At 45.6% G+C, this 27952-nt stretch overlaps 1 protein-coding gene across 1 annotated transcript in view; it reads left to right on the forward strand.

Moving 5' to 3' along the window:
• LOC139381127 (matrix metallopeptidase 21) overlaps positions 1-27551 on the forward strand; it is a 39564-nt gene extending 12013 nt beyond the window's left edge. The window contains exons 5-18 of the mRNA XM_071124439.1: positions 1836-1910; positions 3192-3275; positions 3393-3478; positions 3607-3682; positions 3834-3876; positions 7986-8574; positions 13954-14080; positions 15529-15681; positions 16084-16223; positions 17359-17500; positions 22718-22847; positions 25303-25430; positions 26392-26564; positions 27240-27551. Coding sequence (XP_070980540.1) covers positions 1836-1910; positions 3192-3275; positions 3393-3478; positions 3607-3682; positions 3834-3876; positions 7986-8574; positions 13954-14080; positions 15529-15681; positions 16084-16223; positions 17359-17500; positions 22718-22847; positions 25303-25430; positions 26392-26564; positions 27240-27551 — 2258 coding nt within the window. The remainder of the gene's footprint in view (positions 1-1835; positions 1911-3191; positions 3276-3392; positions 3479-3606; positions 3683-3833; positions 3877-7985; positions 8575-13953; positions 14081-15528; positions 15682-16083; positions 16224-17358; positions 17501-22717; positions 22848-25302; positions 25431-26391; positions 26565-27239) is intronic.
• Positions 27552-27952: the final 401 nt, after the last annotated feature.

Below are 27952 nucleotides of genomic sequence, written 5' to 3' on the forward strand. Positions count from 1 at the left end.
GCTGAAACGTTAAAGTTTGACTGTATTGAACTGTTATCTGTACCAAAACACTTTATAAGAATGTTTAGGGTGTTCATTCATGGGTAGCATAATGACTACTACTGTATTAATACCATAAACTACTACTGTATTAATGCCATAAACTACAACATTTATTCATATCATAAACTACTACTGTATTAATGCCATAAACTACTACTGTATTAATGCCATACACTACTACTGTATTAATGCCATAAACTACTACTGTATTAATACCATAAACTACTACTGTATTAATACTATAAACTACTAATGTATTAATACTATAAACTACTACTGTACATGTATTAATGTCATAAACTACTACTGTATTAATACCATAAACTACTACTGTATTAATACCATAAACTACTACTGTATTAATGCCATAAACTACTACTGTATTAATACCATAAACTACTACTGTATTAATACTATAAACTACTAATGTATTAATACTATAAACTACTACTGTACATGTATTAATGTCATAAACTACTACTGTATTAATACCATAAACTACTACTGTATTAATACCATAAACTACTACTGTATTAATGTCATAAACTACTACAGTATTAATGCCATAAACTACTACTGTATTAATACCATAAACTACTACTGTATTAATACCATAAACTACTACTGTATTAATACCATAAACTACTACTGTATTAATGCCATAAACTACTACTGTATGAATGCCATAAACTACTACTGTATTAATACCATAAACTACTACTGTATTAATACCATAAACTACTAATGTATTAATGTCATAAACTACTACTGTATTAATGCCATAAACTACTACTGTATTAATGCCATAAACTACTAATGTATTAATGTCATAAACTACTACTGTATTAATAACATAAACTACTACTGTATTAATACCATAAACTACTAATGTATTAATGTCATAAACTACTACTGTATTAATGCCATAAACTACTACTGTATTAATGCCATAAACTACTAATGTATTAATGTCATAAACTACGACTGTATTAATAACATAAACTACTACTGTATTAATACCATAAACTACTAATGTATTAATAACATAAACTACTACTGTATTAATGCCATAAACTACTACTGTATTAATGCCATAAACTACTAATGTATTAATGTCATAAACTACTACTGTATTAATAACATAAACTACTACTGTATTAATACCATAAACTACTACTGTATTAATACTATAAACTACTAATGTATTAATACTATAAACTACTACTGTACATGTATTAATGTCATAAACTACTACAGTATTAATGCCATAAACTACTACTGTATTAATACCATAAACTACTACTGTATTAATACCATAAACTACTACTGTATTAATACCATAAACTACTACTGTATTAATGCCATAAACTACTACTGTATTAATGCCATAAACTACTACTGTATTAATACCATAAACTACTACTGTATTAATACCATAAACTACTAATGTATTAATGTCATAAACTACTACTGTATTAATGCCATAAACTACTACTGTATTAATGCCATAAACTACTAATGTATTAATGTCATAAACTACTACTGTATTAATAACATAAACTACTACTGTATTAATACCATAAACTACTAATGTATTAATGTCATAAACTACTACTGTATCAATGCCATAAACTACTACTGTATTAATGCCATAAACTACTAATGTATTAATGTCATAAACTACTACTGTATTAATAACATAAACTACTACTGTATTAATGTCATTAGATGAAAAGTAGGTTTCTGTTTGGTATTATATTTCAGTAATCAGTTTGTCTGTTTTTCTTCCGTAGTGGAAAACCTAGGTCTGGTCCCCCTGGGAGAGGACACTGGAACTGCAGACGTTCTCTCGCGCCTCATCCTTGAACGTATGACAGTCATGTACCTTTTTTAAACGCAACTACACTGAACAAAAATATAAAACGCAACATGCAAAGCGTTCGTCCTACGTTTCATGAGTTGAAATAAAAAATCCTAGGCATTTTCCAAAATGCACAAAAAAAAGCTTATTTCTCTCAAATGTTGTGCACACATTTGTTTACATCCCTGTTAGTGAACGTTTCTCCGTTGCCACGATAACCCAGTTTTGTCACACGGCACAATACCACAGATGTCTCAAGTTTTGAGGGAGAGTGCGATTGGCATGCTGACTGCAGGAATGTCCACCAGAGCCGTTGCCAGATAATTGAATGTTAATTTCTCTACCATAAGCCGCCTCCAGTGTTGTTTTGGAGAATTTGGCAGTACGTCCAAACCGGCCTCACAAGCTCATCTGCGTGCTCGTCGTCCTCACCGGGGTCTTGACCTGACTGCAGTTTGGCGTTGTAATCGACTTCAGTGGGAAAACGCTCACGTCCGATGGCCACTGGCACACCGGAGAAGTGTTCTCTTCACGGATGAATCCTGGTTGCAACTGTACCGGGCAGATGGCAGACAGCGTTGTGTGAGCGAGCAGTTTGCTGATGTCAACGTTGAGAACAGAGTGCCCCATGGTGGCGTTGGGGTGACGGTATGGGCAGGCATAAGCTACGGACAACGAACACAATTGCATTTTATCAATTGCAATTTGAATACACAGAGATGTGGTGACGAGATCCTGAGGCTCATTGTCGTGCCATTCATCCGCCTCCATCACCTCATGTTTCAGCATGATAATGCACGTCCCCATGTCGCAAGGATCTGTACACAATTCCTGGAAGCTGAAAATGTCCCAGTTCTTCCATGATCTGCATACTCACCAGACATGACACCTATTGAGCATGTTTGGGATGCTCTGGATCGTTGTGTACGACGGCGTGGTTCCAGTTCCCACAAATATCCAGCAACTTCTCACAGCCATTGAAGAGGAGTGGGACAACATTCCAACATTTCAACTCTATGTGAAGGAGATGTCGCGCCGCATGAGGCAAACGATGGTCACACCAGATACTGACTGGTTTTCTGATCCACACCCCTACCTTTTTTTTTAAGGTATCTGTGACCAACAGATGCATATCTGTATTCCCAGTTATGTGAAATCCAAAAATGACTTTATTTAATATTAACTGTTTTTGTTATATGAACTGTAACTCAGCAAAATCTTTGAAATTGTTGCATGTTGTGTTTTATTTTGAGCTAGTTAACTAGACCTACATTCTGGCTTGATATAGGAGAGGATGCCAATATATTACCACTTCTCTTCCCCTGTGGTTCCATTAAAAGAGAAGTTTTACCTACTGCTTTGAGGGAAAACGGTAAGTTTCCTCTATTATAACTCCTATTTTTTTTAATACTCATGAATACTCTGTACTATTTACTAGGTAGTATCTAATACCATTAGGTGACATTCGTTTCATGTGTTTGTTTTTAAGGAGTTCCTCTAGACACACTGATGGTTTATCAGACAGCTCCACATCCAGACCTGGAGAAGAACCTGAAGAACCATTTTACAGAGCAGGTACAGGAAGCATCAACTAAGTCCCGGACTTTCCCCTCAAAAAACACTATCCCATATATCCACACGTTGTGATGTTGTTATCGTTCAGAAACGGTAATCATCATGATTTGGGCTCTGTCCACACGCAGGGTGTTCCAGCCAGCATTGCTTTCTTCAGCCCGTCGGGAGTCAAGTTCTGTTTGGAAACGGTGAGGAGACTGTCAGGTGAACAACTTATGCAGATAAAGGTGAGAACGTTTTTCCTCGTTTTTCCGATGTAACTTTAAGTGACTGTGGATATCTTCATTGAGCTTGTGATGCTGTTATACTGCCAATGCAATTGAACTTTAAAATGTTGTGTTGTTTGGTCTTCCAGTTTGCGGCCATAGGACCCACCACAGCAGAGGCCATGACGGCAGAGGGGCTCTCGGTCAGCTGCTCAGCAGACAAACCTACAGCTGAGCACCTAGCCGCAGGGATAGCAAAGGCTCTACAGTGACAGACTTGACGAGACGGGCCGCAAACCAACCCGAAAAACGTGATCCGTCCCCCCATCACGTTCTCATTCAGCCTCTGTGGAAAAGGATTGTGGTTTTGCATTCTTTGTGATTGATTTATCCCTGTGAAGTATTTGCTATTATTTGTGGGGTTTTATGTCCTATTTTGATCGCGGATAACCATCTGTATATTTATTATATTGTCATGTGTTGTGCACCACAGAGATATTGTAATGCTTCGTGCCTATTTGTTGACACTGAATGTATCAAATCATGCTCTTATAAACTTGTGAATACACTGAGCTGATAGAAGTATTGTTTTTACGGTAAAAACATTGAGACAATTATTTTATTGTGCCACACTAGGCAGGTAGCCTAGTGGTTAGTGTCGAATCCCCGAGCTGACAAGGTAAAAATCTGTCCTTCTGCCCCTGAACAAGGCAGTTAACTCCACTGTTCCCAGGTAGGCCCTCATTGTATATAATCATTTCTTCTGACTTGCCTAGTTAAATGAAGGTTAAATAAATAAATATAAAAATATATTTTTTAAATGAGCATACTTTGAGAATTGAACATGATCAATTTAATTATTAAAAATTAAATAGTGAACAATATGTTGAAATGGTGATTTATTGATTTTTATTTATGGCCGTTTTTTTTTAAACTGAATAAATCCAGCTGAGGGGGAGAGACGCGCGCTATGCGTTCCAAACAGGTGTGTTCCTGGGCGGGAGTCGCGTGGCTGTTTTCCTGCGCTTTACTGTCGGGGATGAAATGCCAACGGTTAAGACCGCTCTGTATCCATTAGTAACCAGTATCCATTAGTAACCAGGGAAGCTTTAGTCACACATTTGGCCGACATTTTTAATTTAGCAGCCACTTTAGAGGTGTTTGTTTACCTTTCGCAGCTGAGTGCGTATTGCGAGTCATAGGCCATCTCTATAGGTCTACTTTATTGAAGTGTCGATACTCTGTAAAACTTCAAAGTGTGTCACGTTTAAAGGGCGTAACTTTGGAAAAGAGCCTTTACATTTTGGTTGAGGACATGATTCGCTCTTCAGTGGGTCATTATCTCTCTCTCTCTCCATCATCAAACTGACCCGTGTCAAGACACACCGCAACAAACCACGATGCTGATTTTACTCCAGCTGATAAATGTATTATTGTTGACCAGCATTGGCTCCACTGATGCAGAGAAACTCTTCCACAGTCGGGATCATTCCGACCTAGAGATCTCCTCCTCTCACCAGGCTGAGCTCATAACAGACCAGGATACTGCAGAGGTAAAACTTGTATTTTCTCTCTCTCTCTCTCTCTCTCTCTCTCTCTCTCTCTCTCTCTCTCTCTCTCTCTCTCTCTCTCTCTCTCTCTCTCTCTCTCTCTCTCTCTCTCTCTCTCTCTCCAAGTAATCACTATTTTATTAGGTGCAAATGTGATGCTCAGCTATTCAATATATGGCAGATTATACATTCAAAATGTCAGAGATGTCCGATGTAGTTGTCCATAATGGTTAAGACTGCTTATGATGGATATTCTAATATCTTCAGTAGTGGTTATAAAGGCGTTATGGATGTAAACATAAGCGTGAAGGTTTAACCCCAATACAAGACACGTGTTGCACCAACATGGTTTAAATCAATCTTAGATTAGACCAAATCTAGACTTTGTAAATCTACGTTTATAATTCATCAGAGATGTGTTGCACCACTTAATTTTAAATTTGGATTAGTTAATCTAAGGTTAAATCACTAAACTATGATCAGTGATACGTGTCCTAATGGATTTACCATATAAATATGTTGTAGTTCTATGGAAACAAACCAGCACTGGTCATTGTGAAAGTGACTTTTCACTTTCACTCAAAGTGACTTTTCACTTCAGGCTAAGGAAGAAATTAATTGCACTTATCTGTCAAATGATTTAGCTGGATAGTTGAGTTTAACGAACATGATAAACCACAGGAGATAAAATTGTTAATCACAAATAAAATAAAGGACATACAAATGATTCACACTGATATTTGATGCATCTAAACGGTGTCAATTTAGATTTAATCCCAAAACTGAATTTAAATTAGTTTTTAAAACAATGGAGCAACAAGATTACATTTGATCTTGGTTTGAGTTGTGAATTAAATTTAGTTTAGAAGAAGGATTAGATTGAACTATGATTATTGATAACGAGGTTTAAGGTTCAGGGCAAAAACATTACTAGATAAACCTTGATTAAACCCAGTTTAAGAGTTGATCCATGTTGGTACAATCCACCCTGGGGGAATCAAATAGAATCAAAAACATTACTACATAAACCTTGATTAAACCCAGTTTAAGAGTTGATCCATGTTGGTACAATCCACCCTGGGGGAATCAAAAACATTACTAGATAAACCTTGATTAAACCCAGTTTAAGAGTTAATCCATGTTGGTGCAATCCACCCTGAGTGAATCAAATATAATCAAAAACATTACTAGATAAACCTTGATTAAACCCAGTTTAAGAGTTAATCCATGTTGGTACAATCCACCCTGAGTGAATCAAATAGAATCAAATAGAATCAAAAACATCACTAGATAAACCTTGATTAAACCCAGTTTAAGAGTTAATCCATGTTGGTACAATCCACCCTGAGGGAATCAAATAGAATCAAAAACATCACTAGATAAACCTTGATTAAACCCAGTTTAAGAGTTAATCCATGTTGGTACAATCCACCCTGAGTGAATCAAATAGAATCAAATAGAATCAAAAACATCACTAGATAAACCTTGATTAAACCCAGTTTAAGAGTTAATCCATGTTGGTACAATCCACCCTGAGTGAATCAAATAGAATCAAATGAGCCAAAGGTTGTAGGAGTGTAAACTACATACCTGATAGCGTAGTTGCGATGGTCACCACCTCGTTCACACAATCAAACTCACAGGACGCCAGCAGAGCCTTGACCATCTGAGCGTCCAATGGCAACTCAGAGATTATGATCCCGATCTCTGATAGGTTCCCATCGTCGTCCAATGCCGCAAGGTAATCCAGCTCCTCTAGCGACTGCATCAGACCCTCTGGATCTGGATAGGAAGTAGACAACTTAGATCATAGATAATAAAATACAAGATCTGGATAGGAAGTAGACAACTTAGATCATAGATAATAAAATACAAGATCTGGATAGGGAAGTAGACAACTTAGATCATAGATAATAAAATACAAGATCTGGATAGGAAGTAGACAACTTAGATAATAGATAATAAAATACAAGATCTGGAAAGGAAGTAGATCATCCTTTACATAATGGATAATAAAATACAAGATCTGGATAGGAAGTAGATAATCCTTTACATAATGGATAATAAAAGAGAAGATTTGGATAGGAAGTAGATCATCTTAACATTCCACTAGTCTGGCTACCAGTTTATCTAAACAGAGTGGTAGCCAGACTAGAGGAATGTTATCTAAACAGACTGGTACCCAGACTAGAGGAATGTTATCTAAACAGAGTGGTACCCAGACTAGAAGAATGCTATCTAAACAGACTGGTACCCAGACCAGTGGAATGTTATCTAAACAGACTGGTACCAGACTAGAGGAATGTTATCTAAACAGAGTGGTACCCAGACTAGAGGAATGTTATCTAAACAGAGTGGTACCCAGACTAGAGGAATGATATCTAAACAGACTAGAGGAATGTTATCTAAACAGACTGGTTTCCAGACTAGAGGAATGTTATCTAAACATACTGGTACCCAGACTAGAGGAATGTTATCTAAACAGACTAGAGGAATGTTATCTAAACAGACTAGAGGAATGATATCTAAACAGAGTGGTAGCCAGACTAGAGGAATGTTATCTAAACAGACTAGAGGAATGTTATCTAAACAGACTGGTACCCAGACTAGAGGAATGTTATCTAAACAGACTAGAGGAATGTTATCTAAACAGACTGGTACCCAGACTAGGTTATTTCCTTTTAGATGTTCTAGAGGTGTTAGTTCTACCAGCTGTTTTAACAACATGCCATATTTCCAGCTATTTCTCTCAAGGTACGGCTTCATAAGACCGGTGAACTGGGAGGAGCTCCAGTTTGACCAATCAACAGGCATTTCTAACGATGAAGACTTTCCCGGGGAGGAAGACCTATCTGGGATACAGGAGGGAGACTCATCGTTGTCACGTGCAGAGACTGATGATGATGATGATGATGATGATGATGACGAAGACTCTCCAAATCCCACTGAAAGCCAAGTCTTCATCTCAGCTCTCAGAGACTTCCAGATGGTGTCCGGCCTGTCTGTCACAGGAATGTTTGACGACGCCACCAAGGCTGCCATGAACAAGCCAAGGTGTGGGGTCCCGGATAAGGAGACGGATGATGCTACTGAGGAAGTACACAACTCCACCAGCTCAGCACTTGGTATCAACACCGCTACCTGGCTAACTAAGAACACAGACACCTCAGAATACTCTAACAAAACATTCAGTGGTGTTTTAAATGGCTCTGCTACTGATTACACAGTGGACAATAACATATTCACTGACCTTTCTAATGGCACTGATGGAAACTATACAGAGGTTGACAATTCATTCAGTGACATTTTTAATAGAACTGTTAGTACCCACAAAGGTGATATATCTGCCAGTAGCACAACAGAATACTACGACCCAGTCGGTGATACTCTCAATGATTCTGCTATGAACAACACAGAGAATAATAGAAATACACACAGTCACACAGGGAATGACCCAACCAGTGCTACTGACAGACCTCATCAGAGCCCTCCTCCTACCACTGCTACTGACAGACCTCATCGGAGCCCTCCTCCTACCACTGCTACTGACAGACCTCATCAGAGCCCTCCTCCTACCACTGCTACTGACAGACCTCATCAGAGCCCTCCTCCTACCACTGCTACTGACAGACCTCATCAGAGCCCTCCTCCTACCACTGCTACTGACAGACCTCATCAGAGGCCTCCTCCTACCACTGCTACTGACAGGCCTCATCAGAGGCCTCCTCCTACTACTGCTACTGACAGACCTCATCAGAGCCCTCCTCCTACCACTGCTACTGACAGACCTTATCGGAGCCCTCCTCCTACCACTGCTACTGACATACCTCATCAAAGCCCTCCTCCTACCAGTGCTAGTGACAGACCTCATCAGAGCCCTCTTCCTACCACTGCTACTGACAGACCTCATCAGAGCCCTCCTCCTACCACTGGTACTGACAGACCTCATCAGAGCCCTCCTCCTACCACTGCTACTGACAGACCTCATCAGAGCCCTCCTCCTACCACTGCTACTGACAGACCTCATCAGAGCCCTCCTCCTACCACTGCTACTGACAGACCTCATCAGAGCCCTCCTCCTACCACTGCTACTGACAGACCTTATCAGAGGCCTCCTCCTACCACTGGTACTGACAGACCTCATCGGCGTCAGAGCCCTCCTCCCACCACTGCTACTGACAGACCTCATCAGAGCCCTCCTCTTACCACTGCTACTGACAGACCTCATCAGAGCCATCCTCCTACCACTGCTACTGACAGATCTCATAAGAGCCCTCCTCCTACCACTGGTACTGACAGACCTCATCAGCGTCAGAGCCCTTCTCCTACCACTGCTACTGACAGACCTCATCAGAGCCCTCCTCCTACCACTGGTACTGACAGACCTCATCAGCGTCACAGCCCTCCTCCTACCACTGTTACTGACAGACCTCATCAGAGCCCTCTTCCTACCACTGCTACTGACAGACCTCATCAGAGCCCTCCTCCTACCACTGCTACTGACAGACCTCATCAGAGCCCTCTTCCTACCACTGCTACTGACAGACCTCATCAGAGCCCTCCTCCTACCACTGCTACTGACAGATCTCATAAGAGCCCTCCCCCTACCACTGGTACTGACAGACCTCATCAGCGTCAGATTCCTCCTCCTACCACTGCTACTGACAGACCTCATCAGAGCCCTCCTCCTACCACTGCTACTAACAAACCTCATCAGAGCCCTCCTCCTACCACTGCTACTGACAGACCTCATCAGAGCCCTCCTCCTACCACTCCTACTGACAGACCTCATCAGAGCCCTCCTCCTACCACTGCTACTGACAGACCTCATCAGAGCCCTCCTCCTACCACTGGTACTGACAGACCTCAGCAGCGTCAGAGCCCTCCTCCTACCACTGCTACTGACAGACCTCATCAGCGTCAGAGCCATCCTCCTACCACTGCTACTGACAGACCTCATCAGCGTCAGAGCCCTCCTCCTATCACTGCTACTGACAGACCTCATCAGAGCCCTCCTCCTACCACTGCTACTGACAGATCTCATCAGAGTCAGAGCCCTCCTCTTACCATTGCTACTGACAGACCTCATTGGAGCACTCCTACCACTGCTAGTGACAGACCTCATCAGCGTCAGAACCCTCATCCTACCACTGCTAATGACAGACCTCATCAGAACCCTCCTCCTACCACTGCTAATGACAGACCTCATTGGAGCCGCACTCCTAACACTGCTACTGACAGACCTCATCAGCGTCAGAGCCCGCCTCCTACCACTACTAATGACAGACCTCATCAGAACCCTCCTCCTACCAGTGCTACTGACAGACCTCATTGGAGCCGCAATCCTACCACTGCTACTGACAGACCTCATCAGCGTCAGAGCCCTCCTCCTATCACTGCTAATGACAGACCTCATCAGAACCCTCCTCCTACCACTGCTAATGACAGACCTCATCAGAGCCCTCCCCCTACCACTGCTACTGACAGACCTCATCAGAGCCCTCCTCCTACCACTGCTACTGACAGACCTCATCAGAGCCCTCCTCCTACCACTGCTACTGACAGACCTCATCAGAGCCCTCCTCCTACCACTGCTACTGACAGACCTCATCAGAGCCCTCCTCCTACCACTGCTACTGACAGACCTCATCAGAGGCCTCCTCCTACCACTGCTACTGACCGGCCTCATCAGAGGCCTCCTCCTACTACTGCTACTGACAGACCTCATCAGAGCCCTCCTCCTACCACTGCTACTGACAGACCTTATCGGAGCCCTCCTCCTACCACTGCTACTGACATACCTCATCAAAGCACTCCTCCTACCAGTGCTAGTGACAGACCTCATCAGAGCCCTCTTCCTACCACTGCTACTGACAGACCTCATCAGAGCCCTCCTCCTACCACTGGTACTGACAGACCTCATCAGAGCCCTCCTCCTACCACAGCTATTGACAGACCTCATCAGAGCCCTCCTCCTACCACTGCTACTGACAGACCTCATCAGAGCCCTCCTCCTACCACTGCTACTGACAGACCTCATCAGAGCCCTCCTCCTACCACTGCTACCGACAGACCTTATCAGAGGCCTCCTCCTACCACTGGTACTGACAGACCTCATCAGCGTCAGAGCCCTCCTCCTACCACTGCTACTGACAGACCTCATCAGAGCCCTCCTCCTACCACTGCTGCTGACAGACCTCATCAGAGCCCTCCTCTTACCACTGCTACTGACAGACCTCATCAGAGCCATCCTCCTACCACTGCTACTGACAGATCTCATAAGAGCCCTCCTCCTACCACTGGTACTGACAGACCTCATCAGCGTCAGAGCCCTTCTCCTACCACTGCTACTGACAGACCTCATCAGAGCCCTCCTCCTACCACTGGTACTGACAGACCACATCAGCGTCAGAGCCCTCCTCCTATCACTGCTAATGACAGACCTCATCAGAACCCTCCTCCTACCACTGCTAATGACAGACCTCATCAGAGCCCTCCCCCTACCACTGCTACTGACAGACCTCATCAGAGCCCTCCTCCTACCACTGCTACTGACAGACCTCATCAGAGCCCTCCTCCTACCACTGCTACTGACAGACCTCATCAGAGCCCTCCTCCTACCACTGCTACTGACAGACCTCATCAGAGCCCTCCTCCTACCACTGCTACTGACAGACCTCATCAGAGGCCTCCTCCTACCACTGCTACTGACCGGCCTCATCAGAGGCCTCCTCCTACTACTGCTACTGACAGACCTCATCAGAGCCCTCCTCCTACCACTGCTACTGACAGACCTTATCGGAGCCCTCCTCCTACCACTGCTACTGACATACCTCATCAAAGCACTCCTCCTACCAGTGCTAGTGACAGACCTCATCAGAGCCCTCTTCCTACCACTGCTACTGACAGACCTCATCAGAGCCCTCCTCCTACCACTGGTACTGACAGACCTCATCAGAGCCCTCCTCCTACCACAGCTATTGACAGACCTCATCAGAGCCCTCCTCCTACCACTGCTACTGACAGACCTCATCAGAGCCCTCCTCCTACCACTGCTACTGACAGACCTCATCAGAGCCCTCCTCCTACCACTGCTACCGACAGACCTTATCAGAGGCCTCCTCCTACCACTGGTACTGACAGACCTCATCAGCGTCAGAGCCCTCCTCCTACCACTGCTACTGACAGACCTCATCAGAGCCCTCCTCCTACCACTGCTGCTGACAGACCTCATCAGAGCCCTCCTCTTACCACTGCTACTGACAGACCTCATCAGAGCCATCCTCCTACCACTGCTACTGACAGATCTCATAAGAGCCCTCCTCCTACCACTGGTACTGACAGACCTCATCAGCGTCAGAGCCCTTCTCCTACCACTGCTACTGACAGACCTCATCAGAGCCCTCCTCCTACCACTGGTACTGACAGACCTCATCAGCGTCAGAGCCCTCCTCCTACCACTGCTACTGACAGACCTCATCAGAGCCCTCTTCCTACCACTGCTACTGACAGACCTCATCAGAGCCCTCCTCCTACCACTGCTACTGACAGACCTCATCAGAGCCCTCTTCCTACCACTGCTACTGACAGACCTCATCAGAGCCCTCCTCCTACCACTGCTACTGACAGACCTCATCGGAGCCCTCTTCCTACCACTGCTACTGACAGACCTCATCAGAGCCCTCCTCCTACCACTGCTACTGACAGACCTTATCAGAGGCCTCCTCCTACCACTGGTACTGACAGACCTCATCAGCGTCAGAGCCCTCCTCCTACCACTGCTACTGACAGACTTAATCAGAGCCCTCCTCCTACCACTGCTACTGACAGACCTCATCAGAGCCCTCCTCCTACCACTGCTACTGACAGACCTCATCAGAGCCCTCCTCCTACCACTGCTACTGACAGACCTTATCAGAGGCCTCCTCCTACCACTGCTACTGACAGACCTCATCGGAGCCCTCTTCCTACCACTGCTACTGACAGACCTCATCAGAGCCCTCCTCCTACCACTGCTACTGACAGACCTTATCAGAGGCCTCCTCCTACCACTGGTACTGACAGACCTCAGCAGCGTCAGAGCCCTCCTCCTACCACTGCTACTGACAGACCTCATCAGCGTCAGAGCCATCCTCCTACCACTGCTACTGACAGACCTCATCAGCGTCAGAGCCCTCCTCCTATCACTGCTACTGACAGACCTCATCAGAGCCCTCCTCCTACCACTGCTACTGACAGACCTCATCAGAGTCAGAGCCCTCCTCTTACCATTGCTACTGACAGACCTCATTGGAGCACTCCTACCACTGCTAGTGACAGACCTCATCAGCGTCAGAGCCCTCATCCTACCACTGCTAATGACAGACCTCATCAGAACCCTCCTCCTACCAGTGCTACTGACAGACCTCATTGGAGCCGCACTCCTACCACTGCTACTGACAGACCTCATCAGCGTCAGAGCCCTCCTCCTATCACTGCTAATGACAGACCTCATCAGAACCCTCCTCCTACCACTGCTAATGACAGACCTCATCAGAGCCCTCCCCCTACCACTGCTACTGACAGACCTCATCAGAGCCCTCCTCCTACCACTGCTACTGACAGACCTCATCAGAGCCCTCCTCCTACCACTGCTACTGACAGACCTCATCAGAGCCCTCCTCCTACCACTGCTACTGACAGACCTCATCGGAGCCCTCTTACTACCACTGCTACTGACAGACCTCATCAGCATCAGAACCGCGTGGCCTCACTGCTGTCCAAGCGGAGGCAGAAGAGACATGTGGGGAGACGTTCATGGGGAAACATGGCATTCTCCAAAATGGTGCTGAAGTGGAGGCTGATAGGTGAGAGTTACTATGAGACTGATAGGCGAGGGTTATTATGAGGCTGATAGGCGAGGGTTACTATGAGAATGATAGGTGAGGGTTACTATGAGGCTGATAGGTGAGGGTTACTATGAGGCTGATAGGTGAGAGTTACTATGAGGCTGATAGGTGAGGGTTACTATGAGGCTGATAGGCGAGGGTTACTATGAGAATGATAGGTGAGGGTTACTATGAGGCTGATAGGTGAGGGTTACTATGAGGCTGATAGGTGAGGGTTACTATGAGGCTGATAGGTGAGGGTTACTATGAGGCTGATAGGTAAGGGTTACTATGAGGCTGATAGGTGAGGGTTACTATGAGGCTGATAGGTGAGTGTTATTATGAGGCTGATAGGTGAGGGTTACTATGAGACTGATAGGTGAGGGTTTCTATGAGAATGATAGGTGAGGGTTACTATGAGACTGATAGGTGAGGGTCACTATGAGGCTGATAGGTGAGAGTTACAATAAAGCTGATAGGTGAGGGTTAGTTACTATGAGGCTGATAGGCGAGGGTTATTATGAGGCTGGTAGGTGAGGGTTACTATGAGGCTGATAGGTGAGAGTTACTATGAGGCTGATAGGTGAGTGTTATTATGATGCTGATAGGTGAGGGTTACTATGAGACTGATAGGTGAGGGTTACTATGAGGCTGATAGGTGAGGGTTACTATGAGGCTGATAGGTGAGAGTTACTATGAGGCTAATAGGTGAGGGTTACTATGAGACTGATAGGTGAGGGTCACTATGAGGCTGATAGGTGAGGGTTACTATGAGGCTGATAGGTGAGGGTTACTATGAGGCTGATAGGTGCGGGTTACAATGAGGCTGATATGTGAGGGTTACTATGAGGCTGATAGGTGAGGGTTACTATGAGGCTGATAGGTGAGGGTTACTATGAGGCTGATAGGTGAGAGTTACTATGAGGCTAATAGGCGAGGGTTACTATGAGACTGATAGGTGAGGGTCACTATGAGGCTGATAGGTGAGGGTTACTATGAGGCTGATAGGTGAGGGTTACTATGAGGCTGATAGGTGCGGGTTACAATGAGGCTGATATGTGAGGGTTACTATGAGGCTGATAGGTGAGGGTTACTATGAGGCTGATAGGTGAGGGTTACTATGAGGCTGATAGGTGAGGGTTACTATGAGACTGATAGGTGAGGGTTACTATGAGACAGACAGGTGAGGGTTACTATGAGACTGATAGGTGAGAGTTACTATGAGGCTAATAGGTGAGTTACTATGAGGCTGATAAGGGAGGGTTACTATGAGGCTGATAGGTGAGGGTTACTATGAGGCTGATAGGTGAGGGTTACTATGAGAATGATAGGTGAGGGTTACTATGAGGCTGATAGGTGAGGGTTACTATGAGGCCAGAGACCCGTCATATTCAACAGAGTGTGTGCTGGCCTTTGTTCATGTCTAGGAGAGGGTTACAGCAGTCAGCTGACCATACAGGATCAGAGACATATCATCAGCCTGGCCTTCAGGATGTGGAGCGAGGTGTCTCCCCTGGAGTTTGTAGAGGACACATCCTCTCCCCTGGCGGATGTGGACATCAAACTGGGTTTTGGAACAGGTGGGTCTCGTATTAGCCTGGGCACCAGTCCGTTTCTGCTAACATACCGGTCCTTACCAGTCCCTGTAATGCAATGACACAAAGTACAAGGACTGGAATGTTCGTAAAAACAGACTGGTACCCAGTCTTGTCTCACATGCCTTGGTTTAGACAATATTACCTGTGTATTTGGGATGAATTGAATGTTATGAACAAATTGCATCTACTCTAGCCTGGTCCCAGACCTGTATATGCTGTCTTGTTGCCAGCTGGTAGGACAGCACAAACAGATCACGGACCAGGCTTTCATTATGCTATATCTTCCCTGGAAATGGTTATTTTAAAAAAATATTATATCTTTACATTTTGTAGAGGCAATGACGATAGATAGTGTGTCCTTTTCGTTGTGTTTCAACCATGCAGGGAGACACTTGGGATGCAACCAGAAGTTCGATGGTACTGGACGAGAGTTTGCTCACGCCTGGTTCCTGGGAGACATTCACTTTGATGACGATGAACATTTTACTGCACCTACCACTGGCAGTGGGATCAGCCTGCTCAAAGTGAGTGTGGGACAGGATGTTTTGATTCAAACATGATGGTTATCTGTAATATCTGATGGACTTGTGATTTTGTGTTGTGCCTGCCTGCCTTCCCTGCGTTCATTTATAAGACAAACTACATTCATGTAAATATTAGAAAACACAGAAAACCTCAGGGCTGAGTGAGCACTATCAGGAAGGAGACAGGTAGCCTAGTGGTTAAATGTCAGGACTGAGTGAGCACCATCAGGTAGCCTAGTGGTTAAATGTCAGGGCTGAGTGAGCACTATCAGGTAGGAGACAGGTAGCCTGGTGGTTAAATGTCAGGGCTGAGTGAGCACTATCAGGTAGGAGACAGGTAGCCTGGTGGTTAAATGTCAGGGCTGAGTGAGCACTATCAGGTAGGAGACAGGTAGCCTAGTGGTTAAATGTCAGGGCTGAGTGAGCACTATCAGGTAGGAGACAGGTAGCCTGGTGGTTAAATGTCAGGGCTGAGTGAGCACTATCAGGTAGGAGACAGGTAGCCTGGTGGTTAAATGTCAGGGCTGAGTGAGCACTATCAGGTAGGAGACAGGTAGCCTGGTGGTTAAATGTCAGGGCTGAGTGAGCACTATCAGGTAGGAGACAGGTAGCCTGGTGGTTAAATATCAGGGCTGAGTGAGCACTATCAGGTAGGAGACAGGTAGCCTAGTGGTTAAATGTCAGGGCTGAGTGAGAACTATCAGGTAGGAGACTGGTTAAATGTCAGGGCTGAGTGAGCACTATCAGGTAGCCTGGTGGTTAAATGTCAGGGCTGAGTGAGCACTATCAGGTAGGAGACAGGTAGCCTAGTGGTTAAATGTCAGGGCTGAGTGAGCACCATCAGGTAGGAGACAGGTAGCCTAGTGGTTAAATATCAATGCTGAGTGAGCACCATCAGGTAGGAGACAGGTAGCCTAGTGGTTAAATGTCAGGGCTGAGTGAGCACCATCAGGTAGGAGACAGGTAGCCTAGTGGTTGGGCCAGTAACTGAAAAGTTAATAGTTTGAGTCCCCAAGTCTACGAGGTGAAAAATCTGTCAGTGTTCCCTTAAGCAAGGTACTTAACCCTAATTGCACCTGTAATTTAGTCAAATGTAATTACCCCTGAATACTACCGTTGGTTTCCCACCCGTCAGGTGGCAGTGCATGAGATTGGCCACGTCCTGGGTCTGCCTCACATCTACAGGACTGGTTCCATTATGCAACCCAGTTACCTGCCCCAGGAATCAGGCTTCGAGATCAACTGGATGGACAGGAAGTCCATACAGCACCTCTATGGTAGGACAGAGCCACTGTATGTGAAAGTTGTGGAAACATTACCACCTAGTGGACGAAATAGGAATATACTACCTGCCTACCTACCAACACCTGTCTACTTACCTACACCTGTCTACCTACCTACCTACCTACACCTGTCTACCTACCTACCTACCTACCTACCTACACCTGTCTACCTACCTACCTACCTACCTACCTACCTACCTACCTACACCTGTCTACCTACCTACCTACACCTGTCTACCTACCTACCTACCTACCTACCTACCTACCTACCTACACCTGTCTACCTACCTACCTACCTACCTACCTACCTACCTACACCTGTCTACCTACCTACCTACCTACCTACCTACCTACCTACCTACCTACCTACCTACACCTGTCTACCTACCTACCTACCTACCTACCTACCTACCTACCTACCTACCTACCTCTGTCTACCTACCTACCTACCTACCTACCTACCTACCTACCTACCTACCTACCTGTAATGTTCAACAGTCTGGTCTGTTTCCCTCTAGGGGGCTGTAAGGTTCAACAGTCTGGTCTGTTTCCCTCTAGGGGACTGTAAGGTTCAACACAGTGTCTGGTCTGTTTCCCTCTAGGGGGCTGTAAGGTTCAACACAGTGTCTGGTCTGTTTCCCTCTAGGGGGCTGTAAGGTTCAACAGTCTGGTCTGTTTCCCTCTAGGGGGGCTGTAAGGTTCAACAATCTGGTCTGTTTCCCTCTAGGGGGCTGTAAGGTTCAACAAAGTGTCTGGTCTGTTTCCCTCTAGGGGGCTGTAAGGTTCAACACAGTGTCTGGTCTGTTTCCCTCTAGGGGGCTGTAAGGTTCAACAGTCTGGTCTGTTTCCCTCTAGGGGGCTGTAAGGTTCAACAGTCTGGTCTGTTTCCCTCTAGGGGGCTGTAAGGTTCAACAATCTGGGCTGTTTCCCTCTAGGGGGCTGTAAGGTTCAACAAAGTGTCTGGTCTGTTTCCCTCTAGGGGGCTGTAAGGTTCAACACAGTGTCTGGTCTGTTTCCCTCTAGGGGGCTGTAAGGTTCAACACAGTGTCTGGTCTGTTTCCCTCTAGGGGGCTGTAAGGTTCAACACAGTGTCTGGTCTGTTTCCCTCTAGGGGGCTGTAAGGTTCAACAGTCTGGTCTGTTTCCCTCTAGGGGGCTGTAAGGTTCAACACAGTGTCTGGTCTGTTTCCCTCTAGGGGACTGTAATGTTCAACACAGTGTCTGGTCTGTTTCCCTCTAGTGGAGTGTAAGGTTCAACACAGTGTCTGGTCTGTTTCCCTCTAGGGGGCTGTAAGGTTCATCAGTCTGGTCTGTTTCCCTCTAGGGGACTGTAAGGTTCAACACAGTGTCTGGTCTGTTTCCCTCTAGGGGTCTGTAGTAAGGTTCAACACAGTGTCTGGTCTGTTTCCTTCTAGGGGGCTATAATGTTCAACAGTCTGGTCTGTTTCCCTCTAGGGGTATGTAAGGTTCAACAGTCTGGTATGTTTCCCTCTAGGGGGCTGTAAGGTTCAACAGTCTGGTCTGTTTCCCTCTAGGGGGCTGTAAGGTTCAACACAGTGTCTAGTCTGTTTCCCTCTAGGGGGCTGTAAGGTTCAACACAGTGTCTGGTCTGTTGCCCTCTAGGGGGCTGTAAGGTTCAACAGTCTGGTCTGTTTCCCTCTAGGGGGCTGTAAGGTTCAACACAGTGTCTGGTCTGTTTCCCTCTAGGGGGCTGTAATGTTCATCAGTCTGGTCTGTTTCCCTCTAGGGGACTGTAAGGTTCAACACAGTGTCTGGTCTGTTTCCCTCTAGGGGGCTATAATGTTCAACAGTCTGGTCTGTTTCCCTCTAGGGGTCTGTAAGGTTCAACAGTCTGGTCTGTTTCCCTCTAGGGGGCTGTAAGGTTCAACAGTCTGGTCTGTTTCCCTCTAGGGGGGCTGTAAGGTTCAACACAGTGTCTGGTCTGTTTCCCTCTAGGGGGCTGTAAGGTTCAACACAGTGTCTGGTCTGTTTCCCTCTAGGGGGGCTGTAAGGTTCAACACAGTGTCTGGTCTGTTTCCCTCTAGGGGGCTGTAAGGTTCAACACAGTGTCTGGTCTGTTTCCCTCTAGGGGGCTGTAAGGTTCAACAGTCTGGTCTGTTTCCCTCTAGGGGGCTGTAAGGTTCAACAGTCTGGTCTGTTTCCCTCTAGGGGGCTGTAAGGTTCAACAGTCTGGTCTGTTTCCCTCTAGGGGGCTGTAAGGGTCAGTTCAACACAGTGTCTGGTCTGTTTCCCTCTAGGGGGCTATAAGGGTCAGTTCAACACAATGTTTGACTGGATCAGGAAGGAGAGAACCCAGTAAGGTTCAACACAGTGTCTGGTCTGTTTCCCTCTAGGGGGCTGTAAGGGTCAGTTCAACACAGTGTCTGGTCTGTTTCCCTCTAGGGGGCTGTAAGGGTCAGTTCAACACAGTGTTTGACTGGATCAGGAAGGAGAGAACCCAGTACGGTTCAACACAGTGTCTGGTCTGTTTCCCTCTAGGGGGCTTTAAGGGTCAGTTCAACACAGTGTTTGACTGGATCAGGAAGGAGAGAACCCAGTACGGTTCAACACAGTGTCTGGTCTGTTTCCCTCTAGGGGGCTGTAAGGGTCAGTTCAACACAGTGTCTGGTCTGTTTCCCTCTAGGGGGCTGTAAGGGTCAGTTCAACACAGTGTCTGATCTGTTTCCCTCTAGGGGGCTGTAAGGGTCAGTTCAACACAGTGTCTGATCTGTTTCCCTCTAGGGGGCTGTAAGGGTCAGTTCAACACAGTGTCTGATCTGTTTCCCTCTAGGGGGCTGTAAGGGTCAGTTCAACACAGTGTCTGGTCTGTTTCCCTCTAGGGGGCTGTAAGGGTCAGTTCAACACAGTGTCTGGTCTGTTTCCCTCTAGGGGGCTGTAAGGGTCAGTTCAACACAGTGTCTGATCTGTTTCCCTCTAGGGGGCTGTAAGGGTCAGTTCAACACAGTGTTTGACTGGATCAGGAAGGAGAGAACCCAGTACGGTTCAACACAGTGTCTGGTCTGTTTCCCTCTAGGGGGCTGTAAGGTTCAACAGTCTGGTCTGTTTCCCTCTAGGGGGCTGTAAGGTTCAACAGTCTGGTCTGTTTCCCTCTAGGGGGCTGTAAGGTTCAACACAGTGTCTGGTCTGTTTCCCTCTAGGGGACTGTAATGTTCAACACAGTGTCTGGTCTGTTTCCCTCTAGTGGAGTGTAAGGTTCAACACAGTGTCTGGTCTGTTTCCCTCTGGGGGGCTGTAAGGTTCATCAGTCTGGTCTGTTTCCCTCTAGGGGACTGTAAGGTTCAACACAGTGTCTGGTCTGTTTCCCTCTAGGGGGCTGTAGTAAGGTTCAACACAGTGTCTGGTCTGTTTCCTTCTAGGGGGCTATAATGTTCAACAGTCTGGTCTGTTTCCCTCTAGGGGTATGTAAGGTTCAACAGTCTGGTATGTTTCCCTCTAGGGGGCTGTAAGGTTCAACAGTCTGGTCTGTTTCCCTCTAGGGGGCTGTAAGGTTCAACAGTCTGGTCTGTTTCCCTCTAGGGGGCTGTAAGGTTCAACACAGTGTCTAGTCTGTTTCCCTCTAGGGGGCTGTAAGGTTCAACACAGTGTCTGGTCTGTTGCCCTCTAGGGGGCTGTAAGGTTCAACAGTCTGGTCTGTTTCCCTCTAGGGGGCTGTAAGGTTCAACACAGTGTCTGGTCTGTTTCCCTCTAGGGGGCTGTAATGTTCATCAGTCTGGTCTGTTTCCCTCTAGGGGACTGTAAGGTTCAACACAGTGTCTGGTCTGTTTCCCTCTAGGGGGCTATAATGTTCAACAGTCTGGTCTGTTTCCCTCTAGGGGTCTGTAAGGTTCAACAGTCTGGTCTGTTTCCCTCTAGGGGGCTGTAAGGTTCAACAGTCTGGTCTGTTTCCCTCTAGGGGGGCTGTAAGGTTCAACACAGTGTCTGGTCTGTTTCCCTCTAGGGGGCTGTAAGGTTCAACACAGTGTCTGGTCTGTTTCCCTCTAGGGGGGCTGTAAGGTTCAACACAGTGTCTGGTCTGTTTCCCTCTAGGGGGCTGTAAGGTTCAACACAGTGTCTGGTCTGTTTCCCTCTAGGGGGCTGTAAGGTTCAACAGTCTGGTCTGTTTCCCTCTAGGGGGCTGTAAGGTTCAACAGTCTGGTCTGTTTCCCTCTAGGGGGCTGTAAGGTCCAACAGTCTGGTCTGTTTCCCTCTAGGGGGCTGTAAGGGTCAGTTCAACACAGTGTCTGGTCTGTTTCCCTCTAGGGGGCTATAAGGGTCAGTTCAACACAATGTTTGACTGGATCAGGAAGGAGAGAACCCAGTAAGGTTCAACACAGTGTCTGGTCTGTTTCCCTCTAGGGGGCTGTAAGGGTCAGTTCAACACAGTGTCTGGTCTGTTTCCCTCTAGGGGGCTGTAAGGGTCAGTTCAACACAGTGTTTGACTGGATCAGGAAGGAGAGAACCCAGTACGGTTCAACACAGTGTCTGGTCTGTTTCCCTCTAGGGGGCTTTAAGGGTCAGTTCAACACAGTGTTTGACTGGATCAGGAAGGAGAGAACCCAGTACGGTTCAACACAGTGTCTGGTCTGTTTCCCTCTAGGGGGCTGTAAGGGTCAGTTCAACACAGTGTCTGGTCTGTTTCCCTCTAGGGGGCTGTAAGGGTCAGTTCAACACAGTGTCTGATCTGTTTCCCTCTAGGGGGCTGTAAGGGTCAGTTCAACACAGTGTCTGATCTGTTTCCCTCTAGGGGGCTGTAAGGGTCAGTTCAACACAGTGTCTGATCTGTTTCCCTCTAGGGGGCTGTAAGGGTCAGTTCAACACAGTGTCTGGTCTGTTTCCCTCTAGGGGGCTGTAAGGGTCAGTTCAACACAGTGTCTGGTCTGTTTCCCTCTAGGGGGCTGTAAGGGTCAGTTCAACACAGTGTCTGATCTGTTTCCCTCTAGGGGGCTGTAAGGGTCAGTTCAACACAGTGTTTGACTGGATCAGGAAGGAGAGAACCCAGTACGGTTCAACACAGTGTCTGGTCTGTTTCCCTCTAGGGGGCTGTAAGGTTCAACAGTCTGGTCTGTTTCCCTCTAGGGGGCTGTAAGGTTCAACAGTCTGGTCTGTTTCCCTCTAGGGGGCTGTAAGGGTCAGTTCAACACAGTGTTTGACTGGATCAGGAAGGAGAGAACCCAGTACGGTTCAACACAGTGTCTGGTCTGTTTCCCTCTAGGGGGCTGTACGGGTCAGTTCAACACAGTGTTTGACTGGATCAGGAAGGAGAGAACCCAGTACGGTGAGGTGGTGATTCGTTTCAACACCTACTTCATGAGGGACGGCTGGTACTGGCTCTATGAGAACAGGTAAAAACAAACAATGACAATCTTAAAGTTTACCTTTCCATTAGTCAGCACCTCTTCAACAACTTTGGGTGGGTGTCAATTAATTCCTACAGACCAACAACCAAATATGTGTATTTTGAAAACAATGAGGTAGACTTCCTAAATTGTCATTATAAAAAGTATGGAAAAGAGGTTGAAATATATACAGTGCCTTGCGAAAGTATTCGGCCCCCTTGAACTTTGCGACCTTTTGCCACATTTCAGGCTTCAAACATAAAGATATAAAACTGTATTTTTTTGTGAAGAATCAACAACAAGTGGGACACAATCATGAAGTGGAACGACATTTATTGGATATTTCAAACTTTTTTAACAAATCAAAAACTGAAAAATTGGGCGTGCAAAATTATTCAGCCCCTTTACTTTCAGTGCAGCAAACTCTCTCTAGAAGTTCAGTGAGGATCTCTGAATGATCCAATGTTGACCTAAATGACTAATGATGATAAATACAATCCACCTGTGTGTAATCAAGTCGCCGTATAAATGCACCTGCACTGTGATAGTCTCAGAGGTCCGTTAAAAGCGCAGAGAGCATCATGAAGAACAAGGAACACACCAGGCAGGTCCGAGATACTGTTGTGAAGAAGTTTAAAGCCTGATTTGGATACAAAAAGATTTCCCAAGCTTTAAACATCCCAAGGAGCACTGTGCAAGCGATAATATTGAAATGGAAGGAGTATCAGACCACTGCAAATCTACCAAGACCTGGCCGTCCCTCTAAACTTTCAGCTCATACAAGGAGAAGACTGATCAGAGATGCAGCCAAGAGGCCCATGATCACTCTGGATGAACTGCAGAGATCTACAGCTGAGGTGGGAGACTCTGTCCATAGGACAACAATCAGTCGTATATTGCACAAATCTGGCCTTTATGGAAGAGTGGCAAGAAGAAAGCCATTTCTTAAAGATATCCATAAAAAGTGTTGTTTAAAGTTTGCCACAAGCCACCTGGGAGACACACCAAACATGTGGAAGAAGGTGCTCTGGTCAGATGAAACCAAAATTGAACTTTTTGGCAACAATGCAAAACTTTATGTTTGGCGTAAAAGCAACACAGCTCATCACCATGAACACACCATCCCCACTGTCAAACATGGTGGTGGCAGCATCATGGTTTGGGCCTGCTTTTCTTCAGCAGGGACAGGGAAGATGGTTAAAATTGATGGGAAGATGGATGGAGCCAAATACAGGACCATTCTGGAAGAAAACCTGATGGAGTCTGCAAAAGACCTGAGACTGGGACGGAGATTTGTCTTCCAACAAGACAATGATCCAAAACATAAAGCAAAATCTACAATGGAATGGTTCAAAAATAAACATATCCAGGTGTTAGAATGGCCAAGTCAAAGTCCAGACCTGAATCCAATCGAGAATCTGTGGAAAGAACTGAAAACTGCTGTTCACAAATGCTCTCCATCCAACCTCACTGAGCTCGAGCTGTTTTGCAAGGAGGAATGGGAAAAAATGTCAGTCTCTCGATGTGCAAAACTGATAGAGACATACCCCAAGTGACTTACAGCTGTAATCGCAGCAAAAGGTGGCGCTACAAAGTATTAACTTAAGGGGGCTGAATAATTTTGCACGCCCAATTTTTCAGTTTTTGATTTGTTAAAAAAGTTTGAAATATCCAATAAATGTCGTTCCACTTCATGATTGTGTCCCACTTGATGTTGATTCTTTACAAAAAAATACAGTTTTATATCTTTATGTTTGAAGCCTGAAATGTGGCAAAATGTCGCAAAGTTCAAGGGGGCCGAATACTTTCGCAAGGCACTGTAAATGGTTTGTCGACATCGGTGGGGAAGAAGTTGACTGGCCTGCACTGAGCCCTGACCTCAACCCCATTGAACACCTTTGGGTGGAATTGGAAGGCCGAATGCGAGCCAGGCCTAATCGCCCAACATCAGTGCCCAACCTCACTAATGCTCTTGTGGCTGAATGGAAGTCAGTCCCCGCAGCAATGTTCCAACATCTAGTGGAAAGCCTTCCCAGAAGAGTGGAGGCTGTTCTAGCAGCAATGTTCCAACATCTAGTGGAAAGCCTTCCCAGAAGAATGGAGGCTGTTATAGCAGCAATGTACCAACATCTAGTGGAAAGCCTTCCCAGAAGAGTGGAGGCTGTTATAGCAGCAATGTTCCAACATCTAGTGGAAAGTCTTCCCAGAAGAGTGGAGGCTGTTATAGCTGCAAAGGGAGGGACCAACTCCATATTAATGCCCATGATTATGTAATGAGATGTTGGACAAGCAGGTGTCCACATACTTTTGGTCATGTAGTGTATGTTCAACTACATTCATTGTGTTTTATACACATTCCCCAAAAATATAAAGATAAATATCTTTATTTTTCAAAACGCACGTAAATATATGGTCCTTCATTGTAAGGGTTGAAATCATTCCTCTCTCTGTATGAGGACAGGACCAACCGAACCCGCTATGGTGACCCGGTGGCTCTTCAGGTGGGCTGGCACGGCATACCCCCCGGCGGGGTAGACGCATGTGTTCACGTGTGGAACAGGAACACTGATGCTGTCTACTTCTTTAAAGGTAATGGAACTGACTAGAGTAAACCTGTCTGTCTGTCTGTCTGTCTGTCTCTGTCTCTCTCTCTCTCTCTCTGTCTGTCTGTCTCTCTGTCTGTCTCTCTGTCTGTCTCTGTCTCTCTCTCTCTCGACTGTGGTTCCTTCTGTTAGAGGCTTGAGTCTCCCTCTTGACTGTGTCTTCATCTGTTAGAGGGTTGAGTCTCCCTCTTGACTGTGTTTCCATCTGTTAGAGACTTGAGTCTCCCTCTTGACTGTGTTTTTATCTGTTAAAGACTTGAGTCTCCCACTTGACTGTGTTTCCATCTGTTAAAGACTTGAGTCTCCCTCTTGACTGTGTTTCCATCTGTTAGAGGGTTGAGTCTCCCTCTTGACTGTGGCTCCATCTGTTGGGGACTTGAGTCTCTCTCTTGACTGTGTTTCCATCTGTTAGAGGCTTGAGTCTCCCTCTTGACTGTGGCTCCATCTGTTACAGACTTGAGTCTCCCTCTTGATTGTGTTTCCATCTGTTAGAGGCTTGAGTCTCCCTCTTGACTGTGTTTCCATCTGTTAGAGGGTTGAGTCTCCCTCTTGACTGTGGCTCCATCTGTTTGGGACTTGAGTCTTCCTCTTGACTGTGTTTCCATCTGTTAAAGACTTGAGTCTCCCACTTGACTGTGTTTCCATCTGTTAAAGACTTGAGTCTCCTCTTGACTGTGGTTCCATCTGTTAGAGACTTGAGTCTCCCTCTTGACTGTGTTTCCATCTGTTGGGGACTTGAGTCTCCCTCTTGACTGTGTTTCCATCTATAGGAGGCTTGAGTCTCCCTCTTGACGTTCAACTCTGGCTGTAAATCGTAGTCATATGGCTGTTTTAATTGATTATTTTTATTTTTTTATTTTTAAGTGATTTGAAATGATCTCTGTTATGAAAATATCCGTAGAAGTTGAATAAATATATTTTTATGAATATCTCCTTGTGTACACTAGGCACCCAGTACTGGAGGTATGACGATGACAACGACCAGGTGTTTACAGTGGACCCTGAGGGACACCTCTACCCTAGACTCATCTCTGAGGGGTTCCCAGGGGTACCCAGTCCTATAGACACAGCCTTCTATGACAGGAGGGACTACCACATCTACTTCTTCAAGGGCACCTATGTAAGTCATTAACATATTGTTAATTAGCCATATGTCATTAACATATTGTTGATTTGACATATGTCATTAACATATTGTTGATTTGGCATATGTCATTAACATATTGTTGATTTGACATATGTCATTAACATATTGTTGATTTGACATATGTCATTAACATATTGTTGATTTGACATATGTCATTAACATATTGTTGATTTGACATATGTCATTAACATATTGTTGATTTATGTTTAATATTCTTTATTAATCTCCTTCCTGTTTTATTTTTCATTTATCTGCTTGATGTGGTTGTTTAAAGGTGAAGTGTTTAGAGATTTTTATTAGCATTTTAAATAAATAAATGATACATTTGAAATGTTCCTCAGCAGAAAAGCACCATGAAAACGGTTCAGTAAAAGGCTACATTATTCCCCTCGGAGTTTAAACACTCCTCCTTTAATATTCCCCCAATGATATCCAAGTGGACAAAGTGGAGAGGAAAAAATGCCTGAATCAATTGTTAAAACACGTGAAAATATTGTGTCATGAAATCCCCGTCGGAGTTGTTTGTTTTGATAAACTGAACATTTACCATCTTGTTGTTTAGTTCCATTTATCACCGGCCTCGTTTACATGTTTCAACTGTTCTTTATTTTGGTCCTCCTCCTGGCATCTAAACATGTGTTCCAACAGGTGTATGTGTTCGACGTGACAGCCAACCGCGTGTCCCCAGGCTTCCCCAGGAAGATCACAGCTGTGTTCCCAGCAGTAGTGTCTGGGGATCACCCGGGCGGTAGCATAGACGCCGCCTACTTCTCCTACACGCACAACGCTGTCTTCCTGTTCAAGGATACACAGTTCTGGAAGGTGGTGGGGAGGAGCAGAGACCGCTGGAGGAGACCGGCGCTGCCACGCAACGGCCTGCTGCCACACAGGAAGGTGGAGGAACAGTGGTTTGACATTTGTAACGTTCACCCCTCGGCCCTGAAGGTGGCCCGTCGATGAGAGGGGGGGGGCTATGAGGATTCTGTGTAACGTTCACCCCTCGGCCCTGAAGGTGGCCCGTCGAGAGGGGGGGGGGGCTATGAGGATTCTGTGTAACGTTCATCCCTCTGCCCTGAAGGTGGCCCGTCGATGAGAGGGGGGGGGGGGGGGCTATGAGGATTCTGTGTAACGTTCACCCCCTCGGCCCTGATAATAATAAAGATGTATTAGTCTACAACACATTTCATTCATTATGATAACTATTGTTAACTATTATCAACCTTGTACATGTCCACAATATATATTTAGTTGTTTCAAAAACGTTGTTATTTTAATAGTTTAATGGCCACGATTACAGACACCTGTGTCTTTTGACACTATATAAACGAGTCATCCCGCAGTGTTTATACCCTGATGAAGAC

Source organism: Oncorhynchus clarkii, chromosome 23 (genome assembly GCF_045791955.1).
Source record: "Oncorhynchus clarkii lewisi isolate Uvic-CL-2024 chromosome 23, UVic_Ocla_1.0, whole genome shotgun sequence".
Classification (NCBI taxonomy): domain Eukaryota; kingdom Metazoa; phylum Chordata; class Actinopteri; order Salmoniformes; family Salmonidae; genus Oncorhynchus; species Oncorhynchus clarkii.